This window comes from Spermophilus citellus (assembly GCF_964194105.1).
Source record: "Spermophilus citellus genome assembly, chromosome: 8".
Lineage (NCBI taxonomy): Eukaryota > Metazoa > Chordata > Mammalia > Rodentia > Sciuridae > Spermophilus > Spermophilus citellus.
Window position 1 is genome coordinate 127,107,387 of NC_138189.1, and position 13,223 is coordinate 127,120,609.

At 41.3% G+C, this 13,223-nt stretch overlaps 1 protein-coding gene across 9 annotated transcripts in view; it reads right to left on the reverse strand.

Annotated features, from left to right (window-relative positions):
- The window catches only part of TMEM131L (transmembrane 131 like), a 168,119-nt gene that overhangs the window by 55,765 nt on the left and 99,131 nt on the right, over window positions 1–13,223 (reverse strand). For 8 of the 9 annotated variants that reach the window (XM_081303980.1, XM_081303977.1, XM_081303976.1 and 5 more), the window contains 5 exons: window positions 4,946–5,023; window positions 4,591–4,744; window positions 3,012–3,070; window positions 2,587–2,695; window positions 405–501 (listed from right to left, as the gene is read on the reverse strand). In XM_081303980.1, the coding sequence (XP_081160106.1) occupies window positions 405–501; window positions 2,587–2,695; window positions 3,012–3,070; window positions 4,591–4,744; window positions 4,946–5,023 (497 nt within the window). The remainder of the gene's footprint in view (window positions 1–404; window positions 502–2,586; window positions 2,696–3,011; window positions 3,071–4,590; window positions 4,745–4,945; window positions 5,024–13,223) is intronic. The other variant, XM_081303975.1, reaches the window with a different exon arrangement.

Below are 13,223 nucleotides of genomic sequence, written 5' to 3' on the forward strand. Positions count from 1 at the left end.
AGATATTATGGATGTTGCCAACCACCACAGCAATCACCTCCTGAACCATCTGTTCACACCTGCAACACCTGAGGGCCAGGGCAAAGTGGCCCCACCATGACCAGGGCAGCTCAGGACAAAAGCTACCAGGACAAAAGCAGGACCCAAATTCTACTCAGAAAACACCATCTGAGCACTCCTTCCCTCACACCTGGCAGCCTGGCCCAGAACCTACTTCAGACTGAATTATTTAGTTACTCTTTCCCATTCTGCCAAGGCACCTCTCCCTGCTTATTAGCAGTGTGAATGCACAGCAAAGAAAGTCCAGGAAAAGACCCATAGGACTCACATGAGCTATAGTTCTGAAGACCTACTAGGGGAGGAAAAAAACCCATATGACCTCAGGGAAAGCAGAATGAACCTACCCCTGCACCACCGGAGAGGAGAGGCATGCTTCTAGTGTTGGAGTGATTTTTGATTTCTTCACATCTTCTATCATCCCACTGCCACAGGACATAGCTGCTTTAGATATTTAAAAAAAATTTTTTTTAAAGTGAAGCATAAATATTTCCTTTCATTAAATCTGAACAAAATATAAGGTATAGTTTTTATAACTTTTTCTTAAAGTTTTTTTTTTTAATTTTTTTTTAGTTGTAGACGGACACAATACTTACATTTATTTATTTTTATGTGGTGCTGAAGATTGCCTCACACAGGCTAGGCAAGCCCTCTACCACAGAGCTACAACCCCAGCCCAAGTTTTTATTTATCACTTTTTAATTCATTTTTTATCACCATTAAAATAGTGAATCTTGTATATATGGCAGCATGCTCTCTCAAATGCTCCTGTCTATCTCCACTAGCTTGTTCCAGTTATCTGGAATATGGTGTCTACCTCCCACCGCTCCCCCTCTCTAAACCAATCTCTAATTTCTTCCTGATGGGAGGCGGTGGGTCATTACTTGGGGATTTCTTTTACAAAGATCTGTCTTCATCATAAATAAGAAGAAAGTCCTTAGATCTGCCAGATGACAAAAGTGAAAAATGAAGCTCATTGGTGTTGAATCTTAACTCTCCTTTTTAAAGTTATATATACAGTGCAAAAACAGAAATTCAAATACTCAAATAAAAAATGTGATTCTAATGTGAACTTTGCCCAGCCTTTGTAATTATCTTAAGAGAGGCAACTGCTGGCACTTTCTTTTTTTTAGAAAGAGGAGAGGGAGGGAGAAAGAAAGAGAGAGAGAGGGGGGGGGGAATTTTTTTTAATATTTATTTTCAGTTCTCGGCAGACACAACATCTTTGTTGGTATGTGGTGCTGAGGATCGAACCCGGGCCGCACGCACGCCAGGCGAGCACGCTACCACTTGAGCCACATCCCCAGCCCCGCTGCTGGCACTTTCTTAAGCACCGTCCAGGCATGCAGACACACTTTCAAACACCTACACGTCCACATACAGCTTGCACTGTATCTCCATGGATCCATGGATGCTTTTTTTTTTTTTTTTTTTTTTTTTAATTTGCGGTGCTGGGGATTGAACCCAGGTCTTTGTGCATGCGAGGCAAGCACTCTACCAACTGAGCTATATCCCCAGCCCCTGTGGACACTTTTCACATCCTGCTTGCACTGCATATCCTTGGACACTTTCCAGTAGCTCCAGGGTACACCCTTCTATAGATGTGCTCAGGAGTCGCCTAACAGTGGGTGCTTAGATTGTTCTGTTGTCACAAAGAACAGATTCAGGTTTGTTTTAGTTGTAGCTATCATTTGAGATGGGGTCTTGCTGTATTGTCTAGCTTGGCCTCAGCCTATGCTCCCATCTCAGCCTCCCAAATAGCTGGTTCTATAGGTGTGCACTACCACACCCAGTCTAGGTACAATTTTGAATACTAGATGAATAGATCCGTAGAATCATTCCTAGAACTAGAATTAAGGATTGAAGAGCACATATGTGCATTTTAAATATTGAGACTGTCAATTTTCCTTCCAAAACAGCCTGCATTAACTTATATTTCAGTGAAAACTTCAACATGTTTTCTTTCCTAATCATTACCAACACAGAATATTAACGACCTTTCGCTCTTCATTGATCTAAGTAATAAGCTACATCTCATTTGTTGCTTTAAATTACATTTCTTTAACAATAAATGAGGCTGGGCATGTTTTCCTATCCCTTTGAATTCCTTTACAGAACTCTTCTTAACCGTAAGAACCCAAAGACAGGACTGGGTTTATGTCACTAGACATTCTGCATCACATTCTATGCAAAAAAAAAGGAGAACAAAATTGGAGCTACACAACTACACTACCTGAGAAAGTGGCCCCTCCTATAAACACATACCTCTGGATCCTGCAAATCACCAAATTAAGCTTTAAACTCAAAATCCTATACATATAGCAAAATACACGTGTCATCAACAAGAGCTTTGATGTCACCCTATCTCTTAGAAACATTAGGGCTGTGGTTTATTAAAACCAAACCCATTTGCTTTTTTTAAAACCATGCCTCAGCTGTAGTTTGAGTACCTGCACAGAAAAAATTACCAAACAAACAACTAGATGACAACAACAAAAAAAGACACTCCAATATTTTTAAAATGTGTACCTTTGCAACTAAAAGAGGCGATCTTTGTAAAGTTTGTTGTAGAAGTAGGCAGCAGGACTGGTTCAAACTGAAGAGACAGAGCATCTCTCTGTGAGAAATGATGTACATCCTGTAACAAAAACAAAAAGTCCACATTACTACTCTCAGCCAGAATACTTACCCATTCCAAACCCACTCTGTTAAAATAAGTAAACAGCAGAGACTGTATACCTAGCAACTGCTCAGCAGATGTGTCTGTCACAGCAGGGAGGGGGTGATGGCACCCACCCTTCAAATAAGGCTTCAAGTAAAAGAATGGCTTTAAAGAAGAGCAAAAGAGAGTGTGTGCAACTGTTTCCACATCTGTCCTGAAAGACCCTCATGTTCTGCAATCTGATGCACCCTTATGATTTCAAGTTCTACTTTGTGTGAGATTTTATAATTACCTGTATCCATATAAGGCTGTTTCCTGAATGTAATATATACATATTTACTGCTGATTCGTCTGTTCAAAAGAATCAGAACAATGAGATTAAAACAAAGAGCCATCTCATCTCCACACCTTAATGATTAAACATTCCTAATAATTTGTGTTTTTTTTCAAAATGGAAATCAAAACTGGGAGCCATTTTCTTCTATGTATTCTTTTAAGTCATACACAAAAAAAGATCCTTACAAAAAGGCCGGATACCATCAGCTCTTAAAATGGTATACAAGAGTCAGGAAAGAAATTCTGAATTTAGGGTCATCCTGGTCTTTTCTACATCACACTAATCACCTGGACAGCTTCAAATAAAGCTGTTTTCCTGCTGCTTGGGCACCCCTGCATTTCCTTATTTAGACAACTATATTCAGAAAGAATGAAACTCCTGGCATCTTAAAACACATGGTTCCTTTTAGCCTTTACCAAGGGAAAAGTTCCCCATGGGGCAGGGGCCTTTTCCACATCGATGTCTACCTGGCCATCACTACTCTGGCCAATTCTGAGGACTGGAAGTTAAATGATGTTTGACTGACTAGACTGCCAACAGCACTGGGGTGCAGCTCAGTGACAGAGCACGCATAAGGCCCTGGGTTCAGCCCCAGTACAAAAAAGCAAGACTGCTAATTAAAAAAAAAAAAAAAAGTGTTTTAAACTATGCTTTTGTATACGTTTGTACCATTTTTAAAAATATGAATACACATATACACTCACATACTGTCATAACCAAAGAATTATAATAAATCCCACATTATGAATTTCACGGATCATAGGATGTGTGTCTCCTACAAAAGTTCTTAGAAAGTCAAACGGATGAATAGGTTGTTTCTGATAAATAGGACACCTACATCCAGAGGTTAAATTCATAGAACCGAACACAAAAATTTTACTCTAACTTGTCAGGCATCCAAGAATAACCAGCCCTCAGCTATTAAGATACAAAACAGCATGACTTGTTAACAGAGCCGCCATACAGTAAAATTGGAATAAAGTGCCATCAGACTTCAAACACTGAATATTTAGACTACCAAGGCCATTTGATTTTTTTAACATTGGAAAAAAAAAAAAAAAAAGCATTTACAAGGAGACTGAGAACAGTCTGCAATGGTCATTTAAGCCCCTTCCCCAAATAATATAGCCTGGTTAACAGCTGCAGGCTGAGAACCAGTTACTGTTATACTCCCTACCCCACCCCACCCCACCCCACCCCAGGTACTGGGGATTGAATAGGGTGCTCTACCATGGAATTACAAACCCAACCTTTATTTATTTATTTATTTATTTAATTTTAAGACAGGGTTTCACTAAGTTGCCCAGGCTGGCCTTGAACTTGCAATCCTCCTGCCTTAGTCTCTTAAGTACAATCTACAAGTAAATGCTATCAAATGATAATACAAATTAATCAAAATATACTATAATGAATTTTTCCCCCCTTTGGCAAAACTGGGGATTAAACTCAGGGTCTCAAACATGCTAAGCCAGCACACCTACAATTGACTACATCCCCAACCCTATGATGAAAATTTTTAAAGATTTCACCTTACCTGAGGTCTCAGATTTATCTGTTGCTACATAAACAATAGAGAGATGATCTAACAAATCTTGTGTGTTTTCTTCAAATTCTTTTGAGGAATTTTCCATTGTTACAATTACGTTCATTCGTAAGTGCAAAACATCATCAGACTCCAGATAACAATTCTGCAATTGAAGGGAAGGAGGGAAAAGTGAAAACTCAAAAAATTATCTGAACTTTGCAATGTCAATTTTTTAAAAAGAAAAGCACTTAAGATCATAGCATCTTCATTTCCAAGAACAGACAGACTGTTTGGTTTTCTGTTATTCCTGTTGGTTTTTTTAAGTAGAGAGACAGGAAGAAGGAAGAAATACTAAATATTTTACCTTTAATTGCTGACACACTTTATTATGTAAACTGCATTCCAGTTGCACTTGCAAGAGGCTACTATTAGTGGTTTCTGCCTACAAAGAAAAAGGGGGGGAAAGAACTTTATAAAGGATGTAAAAAACACAATCCAGCATTAATAATATACTATTCCTCATTTATTCAGAAACCACATTCACTCATTTATTCAACAAATATTTGAGTATCTGCTAAATACTGGGCATTATTCTATTTACTGGAAATACAACAGTGAGCAAAACAGAAAAATTAGTGCTGCCACTGGGTTTACTTTCTTTTTTTTTTTTTAGACTTAATGAAATTAAAACTTTATTTCTTTGAAAGATAACATAAAATAGAAATGGAAACCACACACTGAGGAAATATTATCAATACATACATTAGACAAATTAGACAAACAACTTACATTTAGAATAGGCAAAGGACTCTTAGGATTCCAATAAGAAAATGGTTAAAATGGAGTAGATATTTTACAAAAGAAGATCTATGTATTACCAGTAAGTATTATGTAAAGATGCCTTACATCATTACTCATCAAAGAACTTCAAATAAAAATCAGCACGAAATTATACTACATACCTCTTAGAATAGCAAAAATTTAAAAGTCCCAATGTTAGCAAGCATGTATATAGCTATATGTATATTTTGCTGATAGAAGTGTAAAATGGTATAGCTATTTTATTTTATTTTATTTTTTTATTGGTTGTTCACAACATTACAAAGCTCTTGAAAAAATATGGAATGCTTCACGAATTTGCGTGTCATCCTTGTGCAGGGGCCATGCTAATCTTCTCTGTATCATTCCAATTTTAGTATATGTGCTGCCGAAGCGAGCACTGGGTTTACTTTCTAAAGGAAATCACAAATTCTTTCTTGGGCAACATGAAAATTCTCAGCATGGCAATAAGCAGGTGAATATGTTCTAACTATACATAGAACACTGTACATTCAGCGCTTCCAATGCATGTAGAACATTCTGTTCAATCGCGGGAGTTTAAAGTAGGTTTACACAGTAACAGTCAAATAATTGTTTTCAAGTGTGCCTTCTATCCATACCTTTAGAAGCCATGACCCTGACCCTCAAGTCAGACAAAACTATAAAAGATAACACCCACAATTAAACTAGCTATCATTTTAATATCGGAAGTGCTATGGAGGGAAGAGACAAAACTATGAGAAAAGAATGCAGGACTTTGTCAGGTTCCAAGATCTTAGGCACATGGAACAATCCCAACCTATCTGCAAGGAAAAGGAAAAATCCAATCGAGGGACACAGCCATTTGGGTAGGAGGGTAGGGGCTGCAGACAAATGTGAATACCCTGGATATTAAGTGCAGCATGTGAATCTAAAGAACCTGGGCCATAAAATTTCCTCAAGTTTGACGTCTCTGGCACCAGGACTCTATGTACTTGACCTGGGAACACATCAGAGCATTGGGAAATCTCAGCTGGGTAAAACACACTCCCCAAACCCAGGCTGCCTTACACAGTGTGTGAGCATCTGTGAACTCCAGGAAGATGCATTATGAAGCCGACTCACAATCATGTAATCTGTAAGACTTACTCAAGTACATATATAGAAAAACATTTTAGTAGCTCAGTGGTAAAATGTGTGTTGAGCATTTTTGAGTCCTTGGTTTCAATCCCCAGCTGGGGGGGGGGGGGGTTACTTCAGTTGACATTCAGACAGTTGAAGTACAGAAGAGAATAAAACACACTACATTTTCAATGTAATAAAACTATGTACAGTAAAGCCAAGCTTATCAACGGGACCAAATGTTAGTCAAAGGCACTTTTCCAAAGTTGCTAGTAACCACTAGTTTTCTTAAAGAGAATAATAAGATTTATACAGTGAACCTAAAATCCTAAGAACTCGATTTTTAAATTTGTCTTTCTATGAAAAAATCCCTCCACCAAGGACATATACCAAAAAAGCCAGTAACTTTCTAAAAATGCTTTAACCACAGTTTCAAATGGTCTGCAAGAAGCCAACCAAAGGAGCTGCTCCTTTTGCTCTTGCCTCCTTCGGCCTCAGTGAAGAACATTAACCACTTGTCCCTCTCTGGCTCCTTTCCTCCTCTCCAACCACCAGACCCTGGAGTAATTCTGGAGGCCATCCTGGCCCTCCTCTCTCTTCCTGAGGAAGCTCTCTGACAAGGCGAAGCCTCCAGCATTTATTTCTCAAACTCGGATCTTTCCGCACACCCACAGTCCAACACCCCCCAAGCAGCCACCTTGGCTGCGTCCCATATCTTAAGACCCATATTCATCAACTGTACCATTATTCATATGGTTGTGTGAGCCAGAGACCCAACACCAACTTCACGCCACCTTCAAATCCAGAACCAAGTTAGAGTAACTGTTCCTCCTCAGAAGCCCCTGAACCCATCCATGTGTCTTCATTCTTAAATACAGACTTCCAGGGCTGGCAAACTAGGCGACAGGCTAACTCCGGCCCACTTCCTGCTTCTGTAAACAAAGTTCTATTGGAACCCAGACCTGCCTGTTCCTTTCTGTACTTGCTTTTGTGCTACAATAGCACTACCACACCTACAGCACCTTGTACCTGACCTTAACACTCCTCATTATAATGTAACAAACTGGTCAAGGTCACCCTCCCCAGCAGACCACAAGCACCCAGTCTGTGCTTCTATCACAAAGTCATTAGGTACTCAACATGCAGTTAGCAAATCAACAGAACAGTTGGCACGCAGTCATAATCACAGTGGGGCTGGGCAAACTGGGAATGGGAAGAAAGTAAAAATAATTTTAAAATACCTATAATAGGTTATATACCAAACCTGACATTTGGTGTACTTCTGATCTGAACTATTCAAAGTTTAAAAAAAATCAGCATACTTTCAAAGTACACATTTATAATTAAGATTCTTTTAAAGGAATCTGCAACTACATCTTTTCCCTTAAATGTTTGAGTAGAGAGAAATTAAATAGAAGTTCAAAATTCTGATTTTGAATATGGTTAAAAGCCCTATGTCCAGTAACTTGATATGACTTAAAGCCTAATAGTTTGTCCTTTTGGTAAATTTCTACATGGATAAATTTATAATCTATGACATTTTAAGCATGACAAAATTAGCTAGAAGCATGACAAAAATACACTCTATTCAAAATGCTTGGCACCAGAACTATTTCAGATTTTGGGCAGGGGGACTTGGAACTATTTCCATATACATTACGAGATCTCTAGGAGATGGGATCCAAGTCTAAAGACGAAATTTATTCGTTTCATATTTTATACATGGCCTAGTCATCGTTTTATTTATATAACATTTTAAATAATTTTGCTAATGAACAAAGTTTGTGGACCCTGAACCATCGGACCTGTGATGTCAATAATGGGCTCAAAAGGTCTCAGATCTTGAAGCACCTGGGATGACAGATTTCTAGGGCAGGGAAGCAAACCCTGGGGCTTCATTTCTTTGCTGTAGAGTACATCTCAGAATCCCACAAGGGGGAGTCCTAGCACCTCCAAACTGCCCGTGCAGCATGCTGAATTTTCTAAGAGAAATCTACAAGTTCGTGCTTTTCACAAAGAATGAAACTTTTAAAAAGAAACTATGAGCAAAACGAGCCATCTGAAGCAACTACTCAGACTAGCATTAAGGAGCCAACTGAGCACTCAGTGAGAGCAGGACATGGCCTAATAATCCACGTGTGCCTGGGCAAATTATGAGAGAAAAATGAACAAAACCCTAATTCTCAGTTTTTGAAACCTCCCATATTACTTTAACATCTTAGTTCATATTTTCTTAATAATCTTCATATAAAGTATGTGAAAGTATTCCTTTTTAGAAGATGGGAGGAAATGTAGTTTGAGGAAGTGACTTATCAAAGATCCTGGGGCCAGTCAGTGGGAAAATGGGGCAGGGGATGTTCCTGGTCTTTTCATGCAAAAAAGTCAGTACTTGAGCACTTTCTCCCGGTACAGGGGGTCTATACCAAGTCTACTCCTCCTAGGTGCTTACAGGCCTAAGCATTCATCAACACAAAGGCACATAATTGAATATAATGCCAATAAAATGCAACAGATAAGAAAAAGAAATGCTAAAACCCCATTCTCTTAAGGAATGTACTCCCGTGATTTTGTGGTGGTGAAGTGGGTAGGAGTTTGGGAAACTAGTCAAGAGGAAAGAAATCATCTCCCTCCACTTGCTAAGAAACTGATGGTCTTATAAGCACAGCGAATTTGAGGGATTGGGTGCAAAAAAAAAAAAAAAGTCATTTTAAATGACTTGTATTAACGAGACGAAACTTAACAGAAGTAGACAAGAATCTGTACACTACACTAATCCAAAGAGAATGTTCAAGGCACTAGAATCATGATTTCAAGGTAACACTCACACACAAAAACCTTTCATTTAAGGAATATTATTATGAAATTTACTTAGATAAGTGCCAACCTTACAGTCCATTTTTCTTAGACACTCTTTTCTCCTTGCCAGTTCTGAATGCTACATTTTGGAGCTCTTCATCAATCTCTTATGCTACCTCTGTTTCAACAGGAACACAGATTCTGTCCCCGTCCCCCACCCACGGAGCTGTGTCCACTGGAGTCTGCACACCAAAGATCTTGTATTAAATGAGAGCTCTCAGGCCCCTTCCACATAACACGCAGACTGCACAACCAAACTCCTCATTTAGTGCTTCCTGCGTGACAGACAGGCTCAGCTGAACTCTTAGCAAGCACCACACAGTTATTTGACCCCGACATGAAACAATAATTGTTTCAACCCCCACCCCTGCCCTTCCATTCTGAAGTTAGTCACCAACAAAATGTGCCTGCATTGTCAGAACGACTCACAGAAACATTCTGCAAAAACTGGGAACTGGCTGGAATGAACTTTGTAGTTTTGTTTTAAGGGAAAAAAGGGTTAGTAATACGTATAACATTTTTTCTTATCCACATCATTTTAGAAAAGGCAGCAGTGGCTTTGTGGTCAACACAGATTCAAGGTCAAACCCCAGCCGTAAACCCAAGGGGACATTCTCTTCCCACCCTAAGACTAAACTTCGGCTTCTACAAAATAGACTTACTGAATTCACAGCAAAATTATGAGCATTAAGTGAGCCACATACACCAACCGACAGCCTCAAAGGGAGAGTTTTTTGTTTTTATTTGATTCTTCACAAGTGATGCATTTATTTAGTCAAACTACAATAAACAAACGTGGGAAGCATTGTTTCCCACATTAAAGTTGTTAGAAGGAAACTCCTCTTCCTCACTCCTTTGGTTTCTGAGAGAAGGGATTCCCCCCCCGCAACACTTCAATTTCGTTTTGTGTGATTTCACAATTGATTCAGGACCCAAGAAAAAAGAAGAAGGGTCATTTAAGGCATGCTGCCTCCCATCTCCTGAAAGTGCTAGAAACCCTAACAGACCAAAAGCAATCTGAGAACAAGTTAACCCTTTAGATAATAGGACTTTGGTGCAACCGAGTAGAGCTGACCCGAATCGCACAACACCTTGGTTTTTACGCTTGGGAAAATAACTTATTTTTTAATTACTACGACCTGGGCTGGCAGGTTCAGAACAGCTGTGAGGGACCTTGGTAGGTCATGCAGCGATCTCGGATCTGTCCAAAGGCACGTAGCTATTTTTATACAACTGGATGCTGCTGGCCCAGAAGCAAATGGCAAGTAGATCCTGCAGGTCGGGCTCAGGCCCTGAAACAGGGCCCTGGCTCAGCAAAAGGTCAAGCTTTATCAGACGAGATCGGGCGCGTTCAGGGTGGTATGGCCGTAGACAAGGTCAAGCTTTATAATGGAGGCTGCTAAAGCTTGACTTTCACCAACATGGGCACAGTGTGTACTTCAACTGGTGTGGCCAAGGCAAGAATGAGGCTAGCAAAGGTACTGTGGAAGCAAACACTAAAATTAAACATAAAAGTACCATTAATTTAGCAACTGCACTTCTATAGTTATTTACTCAAAAGTGGTCACAGGGCCTCAAGAAGATACCTGTACACTCATCTTCATAGTAGCATTGTCCACAAGAGCCAAAAAGTGAAATGAACCCAGATGTCCATCCATGAATGGATGAATAAAGAAAACAGGATGTACATACTATGGAATAGTCTGCAGTCTTCAAGAGGAATGAAATTTTGATGCATGCTATTAACACAGACAAATCCTGAAAACACTGTGCTAAGTGAAACAAGCCAGAAACATGACAAACACTACTTGATCCCCTTTATACGAAGGACCCAGCGTTTAAAGACAGAAAGTAGATTACTACTTTCCAAGGGCTGGCAGACAGGGAATGAGTCATTAGTGCTTACTGGTGTGCAGCCACAGTTGTGCAAGATGAAAGTGCTCTGGAGATGGATGGGGCAATGCCTATACAATAGGAACACACTTAACACTTAAGATAAAATTGGTTAAAATGCTAAATTTTACCACAGAGGAAAGAGGGACGGGAACAAGTAAAAGCTGAAGGAGAACAGGAAACCTTGAAGGCCAGGTGAAACAGACCAAAAAAAAAAAAAAAAAACAAATGGAGACACCCTGAGCTCCACACGAGAAGGTATTTAAAATGGGGAAGCTAAATCTTTCTCCTTATGGGAGCCTTAAAAATGTACTAATAAAGGAAGACAGGGAAGACATCAGCAGACTAGAAGTGTCCCTTCCAACAGAACTAGGGTCCAGTCCCAGGAACTATGGAGAAACACACTTTTAGGTCCCCCCTTGTGTTATGGTTTGCATCTTAAATGTTCCTGAGAGGCCTCGAGCTGAAGGCTTGACCCAGCCCCCCGCACTGGGTCAAGGGTCGAAGGTCCTCTAGGAGCAGGGTCATGGCCCTGCAAGCCCCTCCTCTCTGTTCCCCACATGCTTCCCGTGACTTGCAGCCTCGTCACACACAGGCCCAAGGCAATGAACCCAGCAACCCTTCTGTCGGTCACAGTGGCAGAAAGCTGATGGACACACAGGGAGAGTGGGTGACGAGCTGGACCTTCCCAGCCCGAGGCAGGCTCCTGACAGGGGACAGCAACAGGAGGCGCAGCCGGCTGGGGCAGATGAGGTGGGATAGGAGCACTGCTTGGGCTCTGAGGAAACATACTCGGGAGCTGCTGGAATCGGGACAAGACAGAGAAACAAGCAGAAAGGAAACACGTTCAAGGAAAACCCAGCAGGGCCAGGCCGGCGCTCTGACAGGGGACTCTCTCCTGGGTGAGACTGCCCAGTGCAGCAGAGAAAACAAGGACTTGCTGGAACAATGGATGTCCCCAGTGGTCCCAGAATGCACTGATTTGATCTCTCACCTGGAAGAACTCGTCCCTCCCCCGCAAAAAAAAAAAAAAAACACTAAAGAAACATAAAGGGGAAAAAAAAATCTATCACGATGTAAAGAATCCACTAAGGAACCCAGAAGGACAAGGACCGATGTGAGAAGCTGATTAAACTGACCCTCAACTGAACCTTCCTTAGAGAGGGGGACAGGAGAGGACCAGCAATTCCTGAAGTCCCACGCCATCTTGCAGAGCAGAAGGCCACAGTCAACCCTGTGGCAGACAGCTGTGCACAGGGCCAAGCTCTTTCCCCGATGGCCCTTAAGGACACGGGCTTCCCATGCACCCACACGCCCTCCAGGATCTGCTGAAAACACCCCATTGAAGCAAGTGCAAACAGGGAAACGACCTCCCTGAGATGGAGGTCCCAGGCCTCAGCGAGTCCACGTGATAGGCGATGGCAGCCACGCTGTGTTCCGGCATCGACTTCTCGGCCCAGGCCTTCCAGAGGCCCCGTCCCTCAGCACAGCACAGACACCATCCAGCCTGAGAATGCCAGAAACAGGGCTCCAGGAAGAAACAGACCCACACACACAGAGAACAAAGAAAGACCCAGTAACCCGGCTGCCTCCAGTGCACATTTCTAAAGCTCTCAGGGAAGGCCAGTGTCTTGATGCCACTTCCTGAAAGAGGAGGAAAATCTGTACAGGTGGCTCCCCAACCCCAAAGCACCCAGACTAGCCCCCTGGCTAGCGGTGACCTTTCCCTGTCAAGTGTTATGAGCTAAGGTCCCAGACTCTCAACAAGCAGTACCAATGGACGCCCACGCCGGCCTATACTGTCTCCTTCCCTCCTTCACAAGCATGAAATGCTGGGAACAATTTTTGCTTAGAATTAGCACCTGGAGAGCTGAGGCAGATTTCACGTTGACACTCTGATACTCCAGGGTGTCTTATTTAGATTCTCGAATCAAGTGAGGCTCAGGAGAGTCTTACTACTGAACTACTAGAAC